Below are 23,610 nucleotides of genomic sequence, written 5' to 3'. Positions count from 1 at the left end.
CCCGTGTCGCCAGTAGCTCAGCTCCCACTCTCACCCGTGTCGCCAGTAGCTCAGCTCCCACTCTCACCCGTGTCGCCAGTAGCTCAGTTAGCTGCCCAGCAGCCTCTCTCTGCTCAGTCTCCTGTGTCGCCAGTTTTGCTCATTCACTCCATGCAGAGAGGTAACTTGATTTCTACACAGCAAATTCAAAAGTGTTAAATTTTTTGGTGTTAATAGTCTTCTTGCAAAAGTAGAGTTAATTTTACTCTAAGCAGAGTCACATTCTTTTAATGTAACTCTGAGGTGTAAAATGATAGTAGTTAAAATCGAGTGTTAAAAATGAGTGTTTCTCTGTCAAATCTGGAGGTGTTACAATGGAAACATTAACTCTTGACCTCTTAACTCTGAACTCCTACAGGGGCTATGACACCAACAGAGTAAATTCACAGACTCCGCCCCCAGCACGGCTCCAATCGAAGCTGAAGTGAAGCCGTTTCAGAACATTTTGCTCTACATATTTGAGTTGTTTGCCATGCTTGGTAAGTCATTTTTTCAAAGATTGTTTCAATTATTATTAGCTTTTACTTCTGTGGCTCTTTGGAGTTGAGACAAAGCTGTGTGAAAGGCATTAGCCATGTTGCTCGCTGATAGCATAACATTCTGTTTTAGCTAGCTGAAAGGTATTGTTTGCGGGCAAATACCACAGCCTTGAAAAAAAGCTTGCATGTGAATTTTCAGTCAAACTTTTGGTCAAATACACCTAAAACAATGTCTAGAATGTGAAATGTTGGTATAATGGTGCTACTTGAAGCCTGAAAACGATCGCCCATAAAAAAAAAAACGAGCAAACAGCAGTAGCAGACGTCCTGACTGGATTCTACGGTAGCATTTAGATCCCTCCAGAGTTTTGTGCACACGGTTTAGGTAAAAATGAAAAAAGTTGAGGTTTTACATTTAGTTCAGTATTACCTGTTGCCTGTGTCCTTGTTTTTTGGGAAAATACTTTACACAAGTAATGGCTCAAAGAGGATTCCTTTTTTTTTTTTTAACTGTGCTGCAATTGTTTACTGGATTATTTGTGCCATTAATTACTGTCAACTAATTTTTATTCGATCTCCGCACAGGATATGCTTGTGAAGATGGAATATGGGGGAGAGCAGAAGTGCGTTGAAGTTCCACAAAGGGATGAATGAAGGACATGCATATTGTATTGAAGAAATAAGTGATGAGAATGCTGTTATTTGCATTTACCAGCTCATCTATGTCAGACCTTTTGATAAACAAAATTCTAATGAAAGTGAGAACATGTATACTGTTACATCTTTCAGAAAATGTTTTGAAATTGTGGTGCACAGTTCAGAATAAATGTTTTTCAAAAACCATTGCATCTTTTTAGTAAATGTTTATTTCCAAAAGAAATTTCTAGAAGTTCAGAACAGTAAAATTAACGCTTTTTAGAATGAATTAGAAGATAACTCTTACGTAGTTAAACTAAAATACTCTTTGAGAGTTAATATATAAACTCTTAACACCAAGTGTTAAATTATCAACTCCAGACAGATTTGGTGTTTAACACTAAATCAGAGTTAACGTACCAACTCTCCAAAAAGAGTTAAATTAACACTCTCTGGTGTGGACCCATATAGACACTTTAATAGTGTTGAAATCAAATCCGACAGTGTTAATTTGGACATGCTGGATTTGCTGTGTACTCAGGGTACTTTTCATGGTTTAGCCGCCGTTGGCACAGTTGGCCACTCCAGGGCTTCCCCAGAGGCTAGGTCTCAGTCCCCAGCTGATTCTGGACCCCTGAAGTTTAAGCAGCCCCCTAAGAACTGCACCATGTTCGCATTGCCTGGGCAGAGTCAGTGCTCAGTGCAGCGCCAGTTGTCCTCATGTCCGCCAGAGGACTTCATGCCTGTTGGCTTTGTTTTAGCCTCCGCTGGAGGGTCCGAGGGGCCCGTTCAGCCTCCCGCCTCGTCAGCTGGAGGGTCCGAGGGGCCCGTCCAGCCTCACGCCTCGTCAGCTGGAGGGTCCGAGGGGCCTGTCCAGCCTCACGCCTCGTCAGCTGGAGGGTCCGAGGGGCCCGTTCAGCCTCCTGTCTCCGCTGGAGGGTCCGAGGGGCCCGTTCAGCCTCACGCCGCATCAGCTGGAGGGCCCGAGGAGCCTGTCCAGCCGCCACCTGCGACCGCCTCGTCGTCGCCTGGTCCGGCTGCATCTGCCTGTGCTTCTGCTACGCCTGGGCCAGCCTCTGCCTGTGCTTCTGCTACGCCTGGTCCGGCCTCAGCCTCTGCGGCTCCGCCTGGTCCGGCCTCAGCCTCTGCAGCTCCGCCTGGTCCAGCCTCAGCCTCTGCAACCTCGTCTGGCCCGGCCTCAGAGTCTTCGTCCTCGTCTGGCCCGGCCTCAGAGTCTTCGTCCTCGTCTGGCCCAGCTTCGTCTTTGGCTTCTGTTTCGCTTGCTGCAGCCCCGTCGTCGCCTGGACCGGCCCCGTCGTCGCCTGGTCCTGCCTCGACTGGTCCTGTGCCCACCGGGCCATGGCCAGCACGCCTAACACTGGAGAGCCGCCGCTGCCTTCCGCGCGGTCGGCCTCCTGAACTGCTCCGTTGTCTCCTTCGCCGCCGCCGTTGCCTTGCGCACGGCCGGCCTCCTGAACTGTTTCCACGTCGCCGCCGTTGCCTTGCGCACGGCCGGCCCCCTGAACTGCTCTGTGTTTGGGTTGTTTTCTTGGGCTCCGGTGTTTGCTGTGCTCTTCTTTTGTTTTCTGTTCCGAGCCCTCCGTCCTGGGCCCCCGCCGCCCGCCCTGGGTTGTTTTCTGTTTGGTTTGGTTTTTCTGTGTTTGGGCTGTCTGGAGCCAGCCCTTGAGGGGGGGGGGGGTACTGTCACGGTCCTGGGTCTCCTGACCCAGCGTTTTTAGTTCTTTGTGATTTTTGTATTATTGTACTTGTGTGTGATTTATTCTATGGCTTCTAGTTTTGATCCCTTGCCCTTCATGTCTCTCTGTGCCCCCTCTGTTCTGTGTAATTGTGTGTCTTTGCATGTTTGAGTTTCTTGTTTTCTGTCACTCTGCATTGTGCATTATGTTCTCATGGTTGGTTTTTTGTTACTCTCTCTAGTCTAGTCTCTTGTGTTCCCAGCTGAGTATTTCCCTGTGTATTTTGGTTCTTAGACCTCTGCCTTATGGTTTATGTCTCTGTATTTCTTAGTTGCTGTCTCCACTGTGTCAAGTTCGCGTCTCTGTGTGATACTTCCTGTTTTACTTTGATGGTCCGTGTCTCATGTGAATGCGTCCTGCTTTGCTTGTCTCGTCAGTCCTGATTTCTCCCAGCTGTGCCCTCCTTCTGTGTCTCATTCCCCTCGTTACTTCCCAGTGTATTTAAACCCTGTGTTTCTCTGAGTCAGTGTCGCGTCGTCCCTCATGCTGTGTGTGGATCTCCCTGTGTCTCCCTGTGAGTTCTTAGTTTATGGTTTCCCAGTTTAGTCTAGTTTTGTATGTTTGTTCTACCAGCAAATAAAGCTGTGTTTTGAGTTCACCTCCCCGAGTCTGTGAGTCCTGCATTTTGGGTCCAACTCCTGCCTGCCGCACAGCGATTCATGACAGATACAATGATGAATTTGGGAAGACAGAAAAACTTAACTTTATTGGCATATTGACAAGCAGACTGGAATAAAGCGTCACAAATGTCTTGCCTTCGTCCTTTGAACACATATACAAGTTTTAGTGAGGAAAAACAAAGTGGTGCTACAAGTTAGTCATGCTAATTTATTCATATAAAAATAACTGCAGTGCAGATTAGCATAATTTCAGTGAAATTTCAAGCATGTTGTAACACTGAGGCTGTTAAGACGAAACCAATTTATAGCTACAAGTACAGACCTCAGGCACTGTGACTAAATCCATGCCTCTGTTTATTTTGAAAACAGATGAACTTTCTATGGACAAAGTACTTTTTCAACAAACTTTTTCACTGACTTAAGTTGCACTTAAATCTATCATAATCCATTTAACTAAGCCTGCCCTGAAAACACTTATTTTTTTAGACTTGAAGTGCAAATCTGCCCTTAAACATAATTCAGCTATACTGCTTATATGATCTAAGACAGTAAGTGGATTTCTGCATGCGACCGACTTTCCCCTGGAGCGATAAACAAAATAGCAACTGTACTTTGTGAAGCTGATTTTGTGGACGCAGAGACAATTTGGAGCATCATTTGCTGGAAATATGGGCCTTCTCCCCCGTCCCTCTTCTCAGCTGTTTCTCTTTCCCTCTTTCTTTCTCCCCTTCTTTCCCCCAGTCAAGTCTGTCCTGTATTCAGTAAGTGAAAATAAAATAAACAAAAGGTGAATCAAATGGACCATTACGGCAAGGCTGGGATGGTCAGTTTGGTAAAGTAAATCCGTTGGGCATCTTTCTTTGCCTTTAGACAACAATTCTGATGGCAAAAGAGCCAAACGGGACAGGCCAAAAAAAAAAAAAAAAAAAAAAGGAAATATGGGCCTATTTGCTGGTTAGAAGTGTTTCTATTTGATTAAATAAAATCCACTGTGGACAAAAAACATATGCACAGTCCACGTGTTCGACACTCGTACCTCTCCCGGGAGTCCCAGCAGTGACGGCGTTAACATTATTGATGAGGTGTAAAGCCCAAGCATATGTAGATCTATTAATGATGTGATGCTTGCTCGAAACTTGAATAAAAGTTTCCTTTTATTTGAATAAAACATGTGTGTGAGCATCTAGCAACTTTGACATGCAGAGTTAAAGAGGCAGGGATCAAACCGCTAACCTCCTGATTATTAGACAGCCTGTTCTACCTCCTGAGCCACAGCTGGCTGATCCTTTTTATTCTAATATCTCTTAAAAAACATTATGCTGGTTGTTTAATCCTGAGTGTGATGCTCAGGTTGTGTTTATCATTTAAACACAGCCACAAAAGGCTAAGAAAGTCTTCGTGTGTCATTCTGATGTTTTCTGAAGTCACTTTAATAGTGCAGCCTCACAATTTGAAGGAGATAACAGCTGCTTCAATCTTGGCGAGAGCCCACCAGACCTGCTCTGCCTCACTTTACTGTACTCTCTCAGTGCTCTCTGCAGGAGGCTTTCTATTTTCCCCTCTCTGCCATCACAAAATGCTGTAGATGTGCAGTTACAGGCTCACCTCCCGCGATGCCAAGGCAGGTAACTGGAGTGCTGCTAAGGTGAAGGGGTGCTGTGCTGTAGCTGACAAGCACAAGCTGTTGTTGTAGTCAAATAACCACTGTCATTTACTCATTCATGCTGCCTCGGGTTTTAGTGCTGTTATCTTAGGCAGTAAATTGAGCACAAAAAAACAGACAAGGGTGAAAAAGTCACATCTTCGTTTTTCTTTTTGGAAAATCAAACTGGAAAGGTGGAGACCCTGAGGACAGACACACAAGAATCACACAACAAACAAATAAGTAATGATCTCCGGATGCCTCCTCACTCGCTCCGAAATACACTAATCAGGTCAATAAATGGGCTACGAGACATACCATGCAGAGGGAGTTATGGAGTCTCTTTTTTTCTTCATGTGCTGATGAAAGTCAGTCTTCGTTCAGCCCCATGGTGAACTAACTAACAGTAATGGTTCCCTGCGGCTTTACATCAGGCCACAGCCATAAACAGTGGCTGATTATTTTGTGGCAAGAGGTTTGCGAGGTGGCGGGTCTAGGATTATAGGAATACGATACATGAACAAATAAAGGGGTTGAATAAAAATAACTAAAGCTTTTCACAATTTTTTCCACCAATCAATCTGGATCTGTTGGTGTCTTATAGAAAGAAAGGAAAGAAAGCCAAAGAAACATATTGATCCACGAGCACGAGGTGGCAACTATTGAAAGGACCTGCAGGCTATGAAAGATTGGAGGAAGATCGAATGAGAAAGAGAGCACTTACCATCTAAGAGACAGTTTAGCCCAATTACTCTGTTAATTCTTTTATCTTTCTTTTTTAAACAGGGTCTTTATTCAGTACATTTCTGCTTGAAAAGCACTTTATCTACTGCCTTTAACTTTGGATTTTTCAAAAGCAGGCATCACTGCATCACATCAAATGATTGTTTTAGTAAACTAAAGATAAAACATGTATGTTACGCACAGAGATGGGCAGTAACGCGTTACTTGTAATGCGTTACTGTAATCTGATTACTTTTTTCAAGTAACGAGTAAAGTAAGGGATTACTATTGCAAAATCAGTAATTAGATTACCGTTACTTTCCCGTAGGAACGCTGCGTTACTGCGTTACTAAAACCGTGATATTTTTTGCGAGAATGTCTCATGACAGTGACGTAAGCAAGTGCGACGTTGGTGACAGCAGCTGTGTGCAGATCAACAATGGATAATATATCGAGTGCGGGAGAGAGTATGAGCGTGCAGCGTTTAAAGTGTGGAAGTACTGACCTTACTTTGAGTTTGATTCCATAAAAAGTGACAAAAACATTAGCGTCCATCGTGCGTGGGAAGAAAACTTCTTTTTACAGCGAAAAAAAACCCTAAACTTCCGAGCAAGCACCGAGTAGCTACGACGTGATGGGAAACTCACAGAGACACTCGCGCGGATTCTTCAACTGACCGCAGCACACCTGCACCAGGGTAACCCTCCGCCTACCCTGCTCCTGCTTTACAGGTGAAAATAGAGCAAAAGGACCGCTGAGTCTTTGACTTTATTTATTTTCTGCTGTGTTTTACTTGCATCTGTTTGAAAGAGTGAGTGAAAACACAAAAAATATTTTATTTTATGTGCTGGAATGTGTAGAAAATAGGTTTAAATGTTAAACTAATTTATTCAAGTCAGAGAATGTTGCATATAATTAAATGTTTTGCTTGATGCATGAAGTTAAAAGATTAAAACTGATAAAACAAGTTAAAAAAAGAGACTTTTCCATTTGATTACATTTTGTATGATGGATTATGTAGAAAAAGTAGAATTGGGCTGAAAGATCTATCACTTTATCACCTCTTCAGGTTGTAAATCGTGTTTTTAAAAAGTAACTAAGTAACTAAGTAACTAAGTAATTAATTACTTTTGAAAATAAGTAATCAGTAAAGTAACGGGATTACTTTTTTTGGGGAGTAATCAGTAATTAGTTACTGATTACTTTTTTCAAGTAACTTGACCAACACTGGTTACGCATGACTTTCTCACAACTTTCTTAGAGCAGGAATAAAAATGCCTACAGTTTATACAACATTTGTCCTTGACGGACTGAGAACGTGTGCTCTAAAAATGATCTGCAACCTCACGACGTCTGAGGCAATCAGTCCCAATCTTCACACTGTGACAGCTCATTACGGCGCTTGGCTACTTGCCCAATAAGGCTGCATTTGTTCTCCTGTCACCACAGGGACATGACACCACACTATCTGAAAGATGAATGACTTTGTGATGATAATGACTATAATAATAAAAGCAATGACACTAACCAAAGGAAAGCCACGGCTTTCAGACGAGATTGAGACAGACTAAGAATTGCTTTAAAACCCAACTTAATACAATCACAATAAAATTCACCTCATCTTTGACAGGCCAGAGACAAAATACTCTATCTTTTACTTTCATATGACGTGGCTGAGTGAAATCAAGCTTGTCAAACTTTGTGTTAACTGCACAGTTAGTGTGCCAGCACGCTGTCATCACCTTCAGCAGTGATACTTGAACATCTGACCTGAATGTGAAAATCTCATCACCTCAGGAAGAGTCGAAAACATCTAAGTTCTAAAAATAAGAAATGTAATTTAAAATAAAAAAGCAAATTTGTCTGAAAAACTTGGAGTTGCCTCTGTGCAACTATTTCTTTTCCATTTTTGGTCATAATAAATAAAACATTACTTTATTTTAGTCATTAGAAGTCCACAAAGGAGGCTTATCTAGGATATGCTCATTGGCTGCAGACTTGTGACTTAGAACCAATGAGTGCGCAGATTGACCCCTCATCCTCGCATCCAGTTTCAAAACGCCAACGACTGTGAAAATGCTTTTCTCAAGGCTTCAAAATGGGACAAACCAAATGTCACAAGTGATAAAAGCTGTCACTGCTAACATTTAGCATGTAGAAATAGTTTCCAAAGAGCACCCACTCTTTACGCTACCTGCACTGCAATGTTTCTGCCACAAAAACTGTTGAGCCCAGTGGCTGCGAGAAGAAGTGTGGGGGGCATAACACTGAATACTGCAACATAATCACCTCGTTATGAAGCCGTGTGGCACAAACAGAATAACCGCACAAAGAGAAAAGCTACAACGGCAAGAAAGCACTAAAAGGTTAACTACATTTTCATACAATAATGGATGACTTAGCCTACCATAATTAATTTCCTTTTTTTAATATGTAATCAACAGGAGCAGCAGACTAATACGATATGTCAGCTTAACAGTAGCTTTAAATTAAAACTTCTGCTAAACTATTAAAATATCCCCTGTGCTTAGGCAAAGGTAATACAATCAATTTATTTTATTATCGCTTTATAGCTATCTACCAAACTAGTGACTAGGGGATCTCCCATCTGTTCATCTTTCCTTAACTGCTAGTTCAATTTATAGTCAAGACTCTGGCTACAACCTAGATGGGTCACCGGTCGATCAGAGGGTCAACACAGAGACACAGACAAACGTTTAGTCTCATATCCACACCTAACAATTAATCGAGCATGTCTTTGAACTAGTTGAGGGCAAACCTAACTCAACATAATAAGTCACCGGTTAACCAGGAGGTTTGGAATCAATAACCTTTTTTCTCTTAACCAGTGAACTAACCCAGTATCAAATACTGCATTTTTCCCCTTCACTACATTAACTGTGAATAACTCAAACTTTCTGATAAAACTGTCCACCAGTAATGAAATGTTTCATACATTTTCCAAATTGTGAAGGTGCACAATATACCTTTCAGCTTATCGTGCATTAAAGCCAGTATCTTACCATTATTAAGCCAGCTAAACTGTCATTATACGTGTCGCTTTATAATTTAATTGCAGGAATTACCCAGAAACAGATTTGCTTATTAATGTCTCCCTCCTGTCTCTCTCACGACTCTCTGCCATTCAGACGATATCCATGAGTAAAATTGGCAGACTTTAATGTGTATTCAGACTGTATCGAATCAGTTTCCCACCACCCCAGGGCATAATAGGAAACAATAACTGAATTATGACATGAATGATAGCCAATTGCTCACAGTTCAGGCTGGAGACAAACTCGATGACATAACATTGATCTACTGACTCCTTCTATTTCCTTTTCTGTTTTATGCCTGACACTGACCAGTGCAGCATAAAAAACTATTTCTTTTATGAGTTAAAAAACCCCACATTTCTGTCTTTTTTAACCTTGGCGCACATTTTTTGTTAGGCGTTGGTTAACATCTCACCATGCTCTCTCGCTCTCTCTCTCTCTCTCTACAAATCCTCTCTCTTACAAACTAAGAAGGAGCCATCACGCCACACGGTTTGCACCATGATACATTAAAGCCATTACTTACAAGCACACCGGCAGTGAAGGACAACTGTGTTATGCAGGCTAATACAATGCTCAGCCAAGCACACGCAGAGGCAGGAAAGCCACAGAACTTGGCCTATATATCATACTGCGGGATTTAGCAAGATTTTGGCACACACAGAGAAAGCTATATGCTACGTCTAAATCACGGGAGTCAGTCGAAAAGTGAAAATGTAAAGGTCTGCATTAATTGTCTGCTGATACAATTATTATGTCCATCAATTTATTTTCTTTTGCTTATACAATTTAGGGTCACAATTGTGCTGGTGCTAATCCCAGCTGCTATAGGACAATAGTTGGGGTACATGGTAGACAGGCTGTCAACCTACTGACGGCTAACAGAGAGACAGAAAGACATTCACAGATACAGCAAGTTTAGAATCATCAATCAGCCTAACGCACATTTAGTTGTACTAATTCGTTTGTACCCCTCAGGTATAAAAAGCCGATGGGGTATTGTCACCCTGCCTGAGGGGCAGGTGGGCGCGCACTGTGGACACTGAAATGGGATAACTCGAGAATGAAGTGAGTGAAAGAGTTTCAAATTGACACAACTGTGCATCTACAAAAACATCTCAAATGTGGGAAAATCTCAGTGACCTCAGACTCAGGGACAAGAGGTAAGGTTTTCTGAAAATCTTGTGAGTGCGATAACGCAAGAAGGACGTCACTTGGGATTTTTTAAAAATTGATACGATTGGTGCATCTCCTAAAAATGTCAGACAAGTGTGAATCCTCACTCAGAGTGACTGAGTTCAAGGTCGGAGGTCAATGTTTCTGAAAATTACCTTTCTAACTAATACAATAGGCACATCTACTAGGAGGCTGAGGGGTAGCACCCGTGGCCACTAGTTTTATTGTTTGAAAGTATTTAGTTTTAGTTCTGTTTTTATTTAGTTTAACACAATTTATTTTTCTAGGTTTTTAGTTTATTCTTTGTGGGTTCTGTCCTCCAAGGTTAACTAGGAACAAACGTAAACAAAACATCCTAACGCTTCACAGAAGGGCCTTAGCTGGCCATTTGCTTTAGACTCAGGACCTTCTTGCTGTGAGGCAACGGTGCTAACCAACACACCACCATGCTACCTCACATTTGTTATGTATGACTTTTCATTTTCAAATAAATAGTCTAATTTGCTCAGCTTTAGCGGTCCTATTTAATAACAGACTATTTTTTGTAAGAGCAGCTACAAGTATTATTAACATTTTTGTTATTAAATTGACTGCAAAAACTGCTGAGACTACCAAGAATACTTAAAGCGAAACAGACTCATTCTTTCAGAACAGATATTGGATCTAAACAATAGCTGAATGAAGCTTTGAAACGTGAATTGATGCATGTTGCTGTTCAAAGAAAAATAATTATATATCTGACTTGCTCGGTCTCAATAATAGTTTAAGGCTCGATAGTGTTGGTCACACCCAAATGTGCTTGTACCCCATGATTGCAGTCATTAATTACCCTTGTCCCCATATTCCAGGTGCTAGTTTAAGAGTTCAAAAGGTCAGTTCCTAAGACAGCATAAATTGTGCATGGGATGAGAACAGTGTTCCCAGTCTAACATACTGTCGAGAGTTATCTCACAGGCAGCACAAACCCTCTGACACCAACCTTTATTAAGAGCATGCTCAACAAAAGGAAGCAAGCTCAGCGCTTCCTTTCTCTCCTGAACTCACTATCATTTTGCTGAACTCGTCCTTTCACCAGGAATTTACTTTTTGTCAGCTTTTCAACATCTGTTCACTGCTCAAGGTTATTATTTGACTCCTGTTAGAAAATCGTTATGATCAAACAGACCAATCATTCTTCCTGGTAATGCCATAAAAGAGACACAGAGGCCTTGCAAACCTTTTGACTTTATATTAAGTTCCGTAATCGTTCGAGACACTTTAAGATAAGATAAGATAAGATAAGATAACTCTTTATTGTCATTGCACAGTCATACATAGTACAGTAGTAGGGCTGGGTATCGTCACTGATTTCTAGAATCGATTCAATTCCGATTCACAAGGTCCCAAATCGATTCGATCCACGATTCGATTTAATTCGATTCGATTCGATTTAAATCTGGGAAATTTTGACAGTCAGAAGTATAATTCAGATCAGAACATTTACATATTTTTGTATCTATAAAAAGGAAGCTGACACTCGCAAGACTTTATCCAAGGTGTGAGCATCACAGCAGATGCCTTTGTGTCAAAGTAGCTGAAGATAAAACACAGAAAAACATGAAGGTGATTTTCCTGGCCTGGGATTTTATAAAAATATTCTGCAGTACATCAAAAACGAAAGAAAACCATTAATTAATGAACATTGCCTCTGACGTTACAGCGGTTTTATTAGACACACGGCTAAGCATTTTGCATTTTGAATAATATTAAAAAGTTTAAATTTGTTCAGTATTGAACAGCAGAAATGAGGTTTTCTTTTCGGAAGAATGTAAAAGGGAAAAAAACAGCGGCCGACAGCGCTGTAAGCAACAGTAGACTTGTGCGTAACAAGCAAGCGAATAATGAAGAAAGCGAAACTGTTCGAGAGAGAGAGAGAGGGGGGGAGGGGGGGGGGGGAGGGAGGGAGGGAGAGAGGGAGAGAGAGAGAGCTGCGCATCGCAATGGAAGCAAAACAGTAAAAGAGTGAATTCATGACGATGTTTATGTGAAGCGTTTGGATCTTCTTTTGCTGCTGGTTCGGTCAATATTGTTTGGAGAGAGATCAAACTAACAGCTTTAGAATCAGCGCATAAAGGGCGTGAACACAAAGCGCGGACCCGCCGACAGATCAGAATCAGCGAGCTGTCGGCTTTCAGCCCCGACTGTGAGAAAGGCGACATCTAACTGATTCTGATCCGCGGGTTGCGCTGTGTGTTTAAGTCTATGTGCAGAATCCCTGTACCTGCTCTCATTTACTGTTTGGTGGTTCTTGAAATTTTGTGAGATGTCACCAGAGATTCTGGCATTTCGGACAAAATAAATTTATATTAAAAAATCGATTCAGGATTTTAATGAATCGATTTTACGTTATCCAAGCCAGAATCGATTTTAATCGATGAATCGATTATAAAAACCCACCCCTATACAGTAGTACAATGAAATTGGAAAAACTGTCCTACGTCGGCACTACATATAACACAACACGACACGATATGACACATCACAACGTAACAAACAACACAACACAGTATATTAACTTAGTATAAAAAAGAAGAATAAGTGTATGTGTATTGCACACTGTTATTATTGCACAATAATTATTATTGCACCTTGTTATAAATATAAATATTATTGTTATCGTTTTAAACATTGTTACCTCCCCCTAAAAAGTCCAGGGAGGTATCCAGTCAGGTCAGCTATTTGCATTGATCAGGGCTATTGCCCTGTTGTAAAAGCTGTCCTTGAGTCTATTTGTTCGGGACCTCAGCAGCCTGAACCTCCTGCCAGACGGCAGCAGCTTAAACACCCGGTGTCCTGGGTGTGTGCAGTCCCGTAGGATGCTGCGTGCCCTCTTGAGACAGCGAGTGCTGTACAGGTCCTTCAGGGAGGGAAGAGGATGTCCAATGATTTTTTGGGCCATGTTGATGACCCTCTGGAGTGCCTTTCTGTGTGCTGTGGTGCAGCTGGAGAACCACACACCGATGCAATATGTCAGCACACTTTCAATGGAGCAGCGGTAGAAGACGGTCAGCAGCTCCTTCTTCAGGTCCATTTTTCTGAGGATTCTCAGAAAGTGGAGACGCTGTTGGGCCTTCTTTAAGACCGCAGAGGTGTTAGAGCTCCATTGGAGGTCTGTGTCTATGTGCACACCCAGAAACTTGAAACTGGAGACCCTTTCCACGCACTCCCCGTTGATGCTGACAGGCTGCAGCTCGGACTTCCTCCTTCTGAAGTCAACTACCAGTTCTTTTGTTTTGGTGGTATTGAGGTCCAGGTTGTTGTCTGCACACCAATCTGACAGCCTCTGAACTTCAGCTCTGTATGCTGTCTCATCTCCCCCTGAGATGAGCCCCACCACAGTGGTATCATCTGCAAACTTGATGACTGTGTTGTCTGGGTGGGAACTAACACAGTCATGTGTGTACAGATAAATAAGGGATAGGGAAGAGGCTGGTCCAACTTACTGTGTTGGCAGTGAACTCCGCTGAAACCTGGTAGACACTTGCACACATAACCAATGAAGGTATCACCCCTGTAGGTCTCACTGATCTCACACGTTCCTCTGTTGTGGCAAGGGTTTGGATGGCAAGGACCTGCACAGAAAAAAGAAGAATACAGACACCGATGATGGGGGTGGCTTTTAAAAAATTTTTTTTTAACTGTACACACAAGAGCAAATTGCAGCAGATAATATTCCACAATAATTTTGGTATATGATACAAAAGTGTACTTAGACATCATTATCCAGCCAGTAGTCTAATAAACTAAACAATGGGTGTCCCATTAAACACATCTACAGTTTTTAATAGCACACAATAACACACAAAGTTTTAATACATAAGGTATTCTGGGAGACATCGTGAGGTGGTGTTTAAGTAAAACTGCTTGACAGGAGAAACTGAGGATGAAAGGAGTGTCGGGAGAGTCTGTCTTTCAGTGACTGCTGCTGGTGTCTGTTGTCTAGAGGGCGGCCCAAGGCACCGTCTAGAAATCACTGAATGTGTCCCCTCCAGGAAGGCAACACTTCATTCTCACAGTGCTAAGCGAAAAGCACAGACTAGCTGCAAGGTAAAATGGAGCACCACCATCTATGCACTGAAATGTACCCACGGCGTCACCCACGCATACGTACACACACAGATCCTCACACAAATAAGTCGAGTTTTGACTAAGCAGTTACTTAAATTTGAAACAAGATTATTATTATTTTGAATTAATGAAAAGTGGCCATTGTTGTGAACAATTCACCAGTTTTAAGAGTTTCTGTTCATGCGTCCCCCAAAATGGAGAATCGTTATTAATACTATACTGAATTTGTACTCCACAGAGCAAAATAATAGTCTCTGAAGAAGTGATTGCTCAAGTGATTGCCACTGTGAAAGTACTGCTGCTGTCCTGAATACTAGGGGCAGGCTAGCCAACCTCTGAGGGTTTGAACAATATAAGGTATAGTCTAAAGTTGTGAATGTGCAGCAGAATGGCCAGCACAAACGCACTGTCTTTAATAGTTATAAATATATTGGTGCAAAAAACATTTTAAAAAGGTCACTTGATGTTCTTATTTTGCTCCAATGTACATTAAATTGTTAACTCCAATGACTGCAATGGCTTTTTTATTGAGATACTTGTTGCCCTTTGGTGTTCCAAAGTACTTTTGTGACACAAAAGCATTACCAAAAGACAGAAACATTGTTTGAATTTCAGAAAATTGTAGCAAATTTACTCTACTAATAAACTGAGGCAATCCTTTAAGTCACTTCATTTGTATTGGAACATACTGTTTTCTGCATAGTTTGCTTCAGTGGATGTTTTTATTGCTTTCAGTGCTGTACAAATGACCTCCACCAATAAAATCTGTCCATTTGGTTGAAGTTACCCCATGTTGTGCACAGATAACCGCAGTTCAGCATTCCTACAGAAAATCAAACGCTTATGCTGTACCCTGTGTGAGGGTCAGTGCTGCTCAGAACACAAAAGGCTCCTATGAGCCAAACACTAATTTGCAAGGGAATTCATATTCATAGCCACAAATCACATGTATTCATGCTGTGTAAACAAAACCCCATTCATCATTACCATTGTTTTCTCATCAATATTTGGGTGCACAGAACACTGGGAAGCTTCGCCACTACAGAATTCATGCTTTGGGATTTAAGCAAACAATAGAATGAATTTCAATAAAACAAGCAAAAAAAAAGAAAAGAAAAAAAAGAAAACGCCTCAAAGTTACGCCGGTAATGATTAATAACTCTGTTGGAGCATGATTCTTTCCATGTTTGTTGCTGTTTTTTCTTTTTGTTTTTGTTCTCGTTATGGTACCTCTTTGCAACCCATAATGATAACTAAGGTTATGAATAAAAATTATTATAACAAAACCTGCTGTGTATGATACAGCAATGAATTAATTAACTGCCAATGCCCACAAAACTGTGACATTCAAAATCTTTCATGAACTAGCCTGCAGAATGAGGCAAAATGTTAATGATGACGCCTAGATGCAAGCTTGTAGGTTTCATAACTCAAAAACCTGCCAATATCTGTCTAATCTTTTATACATTGAGTTGTACAACTGCACTGAGTCTGTCAAAACTTTGCAGATTGATGGGGCGTGTTCGTTGCTCACCTAGTGATGTGTGCGCACCGTGCACTTAGGCTGAATTCTTACAGTGGTCGCCCAGGCTTGCATCCACCCCAGACTCCTTGCTGCATGTCAACCCTCGTCACCCACGCCTACACCCAGGCATCTGGGTGCTAGCTAGGTACATGTCAATTGATCATTTATTGTAAAATGTAATGTTTAGATTAAATCTTATTATAAACCACAAAATCATTGTTTGCCTGTCCGCAAACTCCTCCTACAGGATCACAAGTACAGCAACCAAATACGGGAGACATCTTTAGCCAATGAAGGTTCTTATTCTATATCATGACATTGTCATGTTGCCAATCAACCAGCTACCAAAGGGCTTAAAGGACCCATGTTTAGCATTTGCGCAACTAAAGCAGCTTATAAAAGCATGATTTTGATTTAATTTATATCCAGAAAAATTCAAATGTAGTATATTATAATACGACCATGTTACCTGTGAACCAGTTAATTGATATTTATATAATGGAGCAGCAACTGAGCTTTGTAAGGGACCCATAAAAATGGGCTAATTTTAGTACAGTATTTATTTTTTTGAATCTATTTATCTTTCATGCTTTTTAATCTATAAACAAGAGCTACCACATTGCCAACAGCATGAACTGACTGCACAATCTGCATTTAGTAATGATATCTAACATGACTCTAAAGTTTCAAAAAGCCTGCTGAGAAAAGAACTAGCAAATCCGAATTCTTTTCATCAGCATGCCCTTGTAAGTTTCCTATCTTGTGATGCAATTTCTATTCCAGTCATTTTACAGTCATATCTTAGAGTTGACAGGGAAACTGTGCTTTGACAGGTCTCTTATTTCATTTTAAGCGATGGGAAACAAGAAGAAGTCTCAAGGGTGAGAATCTCATGCCCTCTTAAGTCAGTTTGACAAATTAGCAGCCATGAGCACAACATTTGACAACGTCAAGTAAAAAGCTGCAGCCTTAAATTGTTTACTATATCAACGGGGCAACCATTTCACACTAGCCCCAACCCATAAAAAGAATAGGAAAAAAAATGAAGTAAATAAACAAATAAATACAAAATCACTACCGACCCTATTATTGTTCTCTCACTGGAATTAGTAGGCCTCTAGGTGTGAATTTCAAATGAGGTAATCCTATCGAAGTCATACTATTTCAAATCCTGGACCTGTATTAGTAATAATCAGAGTGGTGGATAATCAGTTGAACAGAGGCTTGTATAATAGCTTTCACAGAGGACCTGCTCACTGTGAGAAAGGGGGTTGACAGGTTTCAGGGCTCTTTTGATGTAATGATCTGTAGTCGCACCATGCTGTACTGACAGCATCCCTAATGGCAAGTGCATAAAACAGAAAAAGTGGGGACAAAAGGAGGTAGTGAGAGAGAAAAGAGGGAGGGAATGGTTTCTCAGTTAGTGTGTTAGAGAGATACAAAGAGTGTTCAGTATGACATCTACATTTGATTTCATAATTTCTGTCAAAAAAAAAAGAAAAACAGGAAGAAAAAAAAAAACGCCCCAGTGTGCCGGAAATTAAGCAAACTTTTGTATGGTATGAGTTCAAAATAAGCCAAAAACTGAGGAACTGCAGAACTGTTATGAGTCAGGATCAAATGCCAGATCACATTAGCACACATACAAAAATCTGACATCCACTTAGCATATAATATCAAAAACTGTTCATCTGAGAGAGAGCAAATTGTCTCGCCAGTGGAAAACACCACATGAAAATTGCAACAGCTACTTTCGTGCCCTCGGTGGGCTGAGGCTGACACAGTTTTTCAGAAACTTACAAAAAACATGAACCAAAACAAAACCGCGTTCCGTTTCTAATTTCTTGGGAAAATAATAGTTACAAAAACATTTTTAAAAAAAGAAATAAGTTAGTTTATAGTCTCCAAACTTTTCAACTAAGAGGATGATGATTTTCATTAAGAAAGAAGTGTTTTTTAATGCTATAAACAAAAAAAGAAAGAAATCCCTTATTCACTCCAACAGCTGCCCATTTCTAGAAAGGATTAAGTACTGGGAGCCATGATGGAAGCAACAGAGAGGAAAAACCAAACACTACTTAGAGAAAAGAAGCAACTTTCCAAGGAAAGGCGAGGGAGTAAACATGGTGTGCCATTAAATTGTGTTTTCTTCACACAAACACACACCATGTACCATTTAAGTTGTGTGTTGCTGATTGCTGGAAAGTATTAGCTGCTAATGCTTCTACTACAGTGGCTTGCAAAAGTATTCGGCCCCCTTAAACCTTTCCACATTGTCACATCCACAAACAGCCACAAACATGAATCAATTTTATTGGAATTCCACGTGAAAGACCAATACAAAGTGGTGTACACGTGAGAAGTGGAACGAAAATCATACATGATTCCAAACATTTTTTACAAATAAATAACTGAAAAGTGGGGTGTGCTTAATTATTCAGCCCCCTTTGCTCTGAGTGCAGTCAGTTGCCTATAGACATTGCCTGATGAGTGCTAATGACTAAATAGAGTGCACCTGTGTGTAATCTAATGTACACACGGGTATTCACAGACGCGGACTACACCTTTCTTGGCTGCTGCCTCAAAGCACATTGTGCGCTGTCTATCTTGCGTGCTGCACAATATCGTTTATTATTTAGTATCTACTGATATCTACTGCTAGCTAGTTTATTGTGATGGTGCCGTTTTTTTTTATTATGTTGCTCTTTGTTGTTTGCTTTCTCTTCTGTTTTTTTTCTCCATACAGGTGACCCAGGTGTTTTGTTTTTTTTGTTTGTTTGTTTTTTTCTTTCTTCCCCCCCTTCTCACCGTCTCTTCTCCCCTTTGGTTTTCTTTCTCTCCCTCTCTTTCTTTCATTCTTTCTCCCTGTCCTATCCCCCAGTCATGTCTGTCCCGTTTGTAGCAACTGAAAATAAAATAAATTCATAATTATAATAAAGGTCAATCAAATGGACCAATATGGCAAGGCCATGATGATCCACTTGGTAAAATAAATCCGCTTGGCATCTTTCTTGGCCTTAAGACAACAATTCTGATGGCTAAAGATCCAAACGGGACACAAAAAAAGAAAAAAAGAAAAAAAAAGAAAGTAAAGCTTGTTCAGCAGCAGTGATGACATTCAAATAGGAGGAATTACACCTTAAGATGAATTTGTTATAATTGCATTACTCACTGTATTTTTAGCACAATAATAAATCTTTACAGATTAATAGTAACTATCCTAACACTGCGGGTAATGCAAGGAGGAAACACTGGGAGCTTTCTTGGGAATTTAAATGTTAGCTGCTGCCCTGCTGTACAAACCAAGACTTGCATAGTGATTGATGCAAGCCTGTGTTGTGTCCAGCATGGGCATTGTGATTTCCTTTCTGACTGCAAAGAGAGGCCAATCAATCAGCTGTGAAATCCTGACCAGTGGTTAAACACAGGAAAGCATCCTTTGTTTCCTTGCAGATCAATCACAGAGATTTGACATTTTCAGGCTTAAGGCTACGTATGTGCTCTGTCACAGTTGCTGTCACAAGCATTAGCTCACCCCCAAATGTATAAGAATTCAGGCATTTGGGAGACAGTATTTCATGCTTTGCACATACTCTGCTTAGCCTGAAAGAAGTGACACAGCTAATAATAATGGTAGCAGTCAATTTTTAGAAAGCACAGATGAGCTGCAAAGCTTGAGGTATTAATAGTCAGTTGAATTTATATGGACATGAATGAACCCAGCCCCTTCCTCATTATGTTTTTTTCTAGACTCAAAGAGAACAACATGTACAATCTGAATAATATATTAAAGCTTTTTCAAAGAAAATTTAATCCAAGATAAAGGAAAGATATCTTCTAGGAAGGGGTGACTGTGGCTCAGGTGGCAGAGCAGATCAGCTACTGATTGGAAGGTTGGTGGTTCAATTCCTGGCTCCCCCAGTCTGCATGCCAAATATCCTTGGGCAAGATACTAACCCCAAATTGCCTTCCGATGCGTTCATCGGAGTGTGAACGTGTGTGAATGTTTATTAGTTGCACTTGAGTCTAGAAGTGCTGGTATGAGTGGGGGTGAATGAGGCATGTTGTATGCAGTGCTTTGAGTACTCCAGGAGAGTAGATGTATAAGAATCAGTCCATTTACCATATCTTCCTACTGCTTGTTGGGTTACATGCATTGTTTAGGGTTATGAGCAGGTCGGGCAAAGTATTGTCTCCATGTGACATATTTCTGCTGATCCCAGGGAAAAAGTTACTGTGCAGCAACATGGGAGGAAATGCTTTTAATCTGGCACCACAAATATTAGTACGCAACTCCTGATGTTTTTGACAGCAACACCGAGCAGCCCTTACCCTGCTTAGATCAGCAACTGCTATTAAAAAAGTGAAATTTGGTAGACATTTAAATAACAAAACTGAAATGCCTGTGTGACTGTCAACTCTGAATTTCAGTTCCAATTTTGCCATCTTAAACAGTTCCCAGTTAACAATGACAAGCCAGGATTCAACCACACGGTTAGGCTTTCATAATATCTTTAAAGAAAACACACACACATGCACACACACGCACACATTTTACCTGCCTCAAGAGTATGAAATTTACATTTAAGCTCTTCAGCTCAGAAGCTGCACCCTGCTACTTTGCTGAGACATCTGATATGCCCTAATTGCGTCAAATGTATTTTAACCTAGCCTTTTTGTATGATGACTTTACTGGCTCATGGGCTCATGGTCACTGCATCCATCCTGCATTTCAACTGATGGAAGCTGGCACTGCACAAACAATATTACATCGAGGCTCTCAGCGTGAGCCGCCGGACGGTTGGGCTTTTAGTGAGTCTTTGGCCTTTTGTTCTCCCGTGCCCTTCCCACTCTGCCATTTCCGCCCATCAGGATTTGACAATGTCAGACAAATACACTTGAAGGTAAAAGTAGTAAGACTCGCGCAGCAACAAAAATGCTTTGGAATATGTCACTCAAAAGAAGAGGTCACATTGAAGACCACCATCCTTCTAGAAAGATCCAAAGAAAAGCGGAAATGAAGGCTGTCTTGTCAGAGACTAAATGCCATGAAAATGTCAGAGCCGTACCTTTTCTCGCAGGGGTCTCTTAAAAAAACATGAAACTTTCTAAAAACTCCAATGTTTATTAGCAAAATCTAAATTATATATGTTAAATAAAATTCCCAGTCTACCAATAACATTTCTGAAAATGTGACAAAGGCTGGCTCTAACTTGTTCACTGGAGAGCTAATATTCAACTTTCTACTTGGCAAATGTTAGTTTTACAATTAAATATGCTCAAATATGCTTCTTCGGTCTCAGTAGTATCCATGGTATTTTGACTGCACATACTGCAACCGCTGAGATTGTGCAATAAAGGTTTGGCGAACAGAATTCAGAAAATATATAGTTTTCTTGTTAAAGTTTAATTTATGCAGCCCCTGCAATTAGTAATGGAAGTAAAAAGGCCTTAAAAGTTTAAATTCCTCCAACCGAGGCAGATCAAAGAACAGCCGTGTCCGTGTGGTTTTTTTGATGAAATTGGTTTTGCTCATAAAACGCATCAGGTGCTTAATAAACGATACTTTTATAGAATAAACTCACTGCTTTAAAGGGAAGCCGTGTAGATAACTTGGCAGTATTCATACACTGCCAAATAACCATAATAACCAAACACAGCAAACAATATCCCCCTTTGTATGAATGGAGACAAAGTATGAAAGCTGTGTAGAGTAAGGATATGAAATGCTGTGAAATAGCAGCTGATTTGCTAAATTCTTCAAACTTGTCATGAGCACTTTGGCCTTCCTCATCACTCTGTCCTATTTTCTGTCTCGGTCCAGTTCCAGGTCAGTGGTCACAAGTCAAACCTAATTCAGTTCATTTTCTTACTCCATAATTATTTTTTCTTGCCGTGTTCTCGCTGCTCTGATCTGAAGTGAGTATAATACACGAAAAGTTGCTTTGAAATGCTTTAGGAAAAAAGGATTTACGATAGGTATTTGTGCAAAGAGCAAGATGCTGATGCCAAAAAGTAGTTTATACAGCAGGCAAACCTATTTTAGTAGCAAAAGTAGACAGCAGTCACTGCACTGGACTTACATATTCCCTTGAGACGCCTGTGTAGTTTGTCTATTGTGTCACATTCTTTGCATTGCTGCAGCAAAGTACTTTGATTCCTGTGGTATTATGTCTAATCTAAATAAATCATTCTTTTTTTAACCTACTTGATCTCCAACAAACCAGCAGGGATTAACATTAATGAAAGAAACATAGACAAAGACAATTACTGTAGATGTTGAGGATGCAACGAAAGAGGAATTATATATTCAGCTGCAGTACTTCCCGAGGATGTGAAGTGACATTTTAATTACATCACTGATGAAGATAAATCAGGTTCTTGTTTACTGTTGTCCTCTGTGGTCTTGCTTTTGTAATAAAACTCTTGTTACATTAGTTATTTCAATAATCAGAAGCAGTACTTTGGAATACCAAATATGCTACCTTAAAAATATGATTTTAACATCTATATGATAATTCAGAGATAAGTACTTTAGCATCTATTGGAGCCAGCAAAAAAAGAATACACTCAGTCCACTCCATAGGGAGTGAATACAATGTACATCAAGACTGATGCTAATGGCATGTATTTATGGATGCACTGCATTAACTCTAGAATAAGCATATTGGAATTGCTATGGATTAATGCTGCTTTTAAGTAAATGGATTGTAAAATCAGCACTCACACACAAGGAAAAAAAACACCCTGAGAAATATGATAAAGGCTCAGGTATCCACCATATTTCATTTCCACTGAAAAACAGTCATGCAAAAGCAATCAGTGGACCAAATTGGACTGTGAGCTCAATCTCAAAACTCTGTACTAGACAAAGACAAGACATTTCTCAGATTCACACTATTAGAGGAAGTTTAAATAGGACTGCCTTATGAAGTGAAATGCTAAATGATGTAATCATGACTGTTTCTGGCCCGGCATGAGCAGGGAATCAATGCAGGAATTAGACTCAGGAGTAATGAAGGAAGGACGAGGCTTGGCTCGTTCCATTTCTCTATCTCCCCCTCTACACACACACACTTGCATGAAAACAAATGAATGGAAATCACGTTACCAAGCATAAAAAATTCCCACCTGCTGAAGTTGGTTCCTCACCATCTGCTGCTGTTGAGACACAAAGGAGAAAAAGGGGGGAAAGGGAAGAGAGAAAATTCCTATTAGCTTCATCACAACTATGTATTTAATGCCGCAGCTGTATTGCAACAGATTCGGCTGTACTGATAATTACATTTTGTGCTATCATATGCAAAGTTTTATTTAAGTGTAATTCCCTTGAGCACACAGTATGTGAAGGCAGACACACCTGCTACCTGTAGGGTACAATATCCTGCCAACAGACATGCTCTCCAGTGCTGCCATGAAACGTAACCTGGCACAGTGGAACATCTGATGCCCCATCAATACACGTGTCCTGGTCTGTTACCTTTCCCTAATATGTGTTCATCATTCTGGACCAATGTAGGATTAGCCCCTGTGGCATACTTACTTACTATCTGCATCCCTGGCTCCCAAGACCCAGTCCAGCTTTGTGGCTTAGATTTGGCCTGTCTGCTAGCATTACCACAACCCTCTGTCTCCATCATTAGTGTGAAATTGGTCCAAAAGACATGCCCAAAAGTTGGGCACAGATGCAGAGGCAGTCAACCAAGGGCATCAGATTCAAGGATGATAAATATGATTGTCATTATTATTGGGGATGAACAGAATGTGTAACCAGAAATGGATGGATGGACAAACGAGGCCTGAATGTATTGAGATTTGCTGCTGTACAGAGCATATTAAGTATACGTGTC

At 40.7% G+C, this 23,610-nt stretch overlaps 1 protein-coding gene across 2 annotated transcripts in view; it reads right to left on the bottom strand.

Annotated features, from left to right (window-relative positions):
* The window catches only part of edil3a (EGF like and discoidin domains 3a), a 142,470-nt gene that overhangs the window by 86,238 nt on the left and 32,622 nt on the right, over positions 1–23,610 (bottom strand). The window contains exons 2-3 of one of the 2 annotated variants that reach the window (XM_085475197.1): positions 22,892–22,921; positions 13,611–13,739 (exon numbers count right to left, since the gene is read on the bottom strand). In XM_085475197.1, coding sequence (XP_085331323.1) covers positions 13,611–13,739; positions 22,892–22,921 — 159 coding nt within the window. The remainder of the gene's footprint in view (positions 1–13,610; positions 13,740–22,891; positions 22,922–23,610) is intronic. The other variant, XM_085475198.1, reaches the window with a different exon arrangement.

Source organism: Copadichromis virginalis, linkage group LG12 (assembly GCF_057382275.1).
Source record: "Copadichromis virginalis isolate Kocher_CV1m ecotype Utaka linkage group LG12, C_Virginalis_male_GT1.1, whole genome shotgun sequence".
NCBI classification, from domain to species: domain Eukaryota; kingdom Metazoa; phylum Chordata; class Actinopteri; order Cichliformes; family Cichlidae; genus Copadichromis; species Copadichromis virginalis.
The sequence above is the reverse complement of the archived record's forward strand: the minus strand, read 5'-3'. Positions and strand labels throughout refer to the sequence as shown.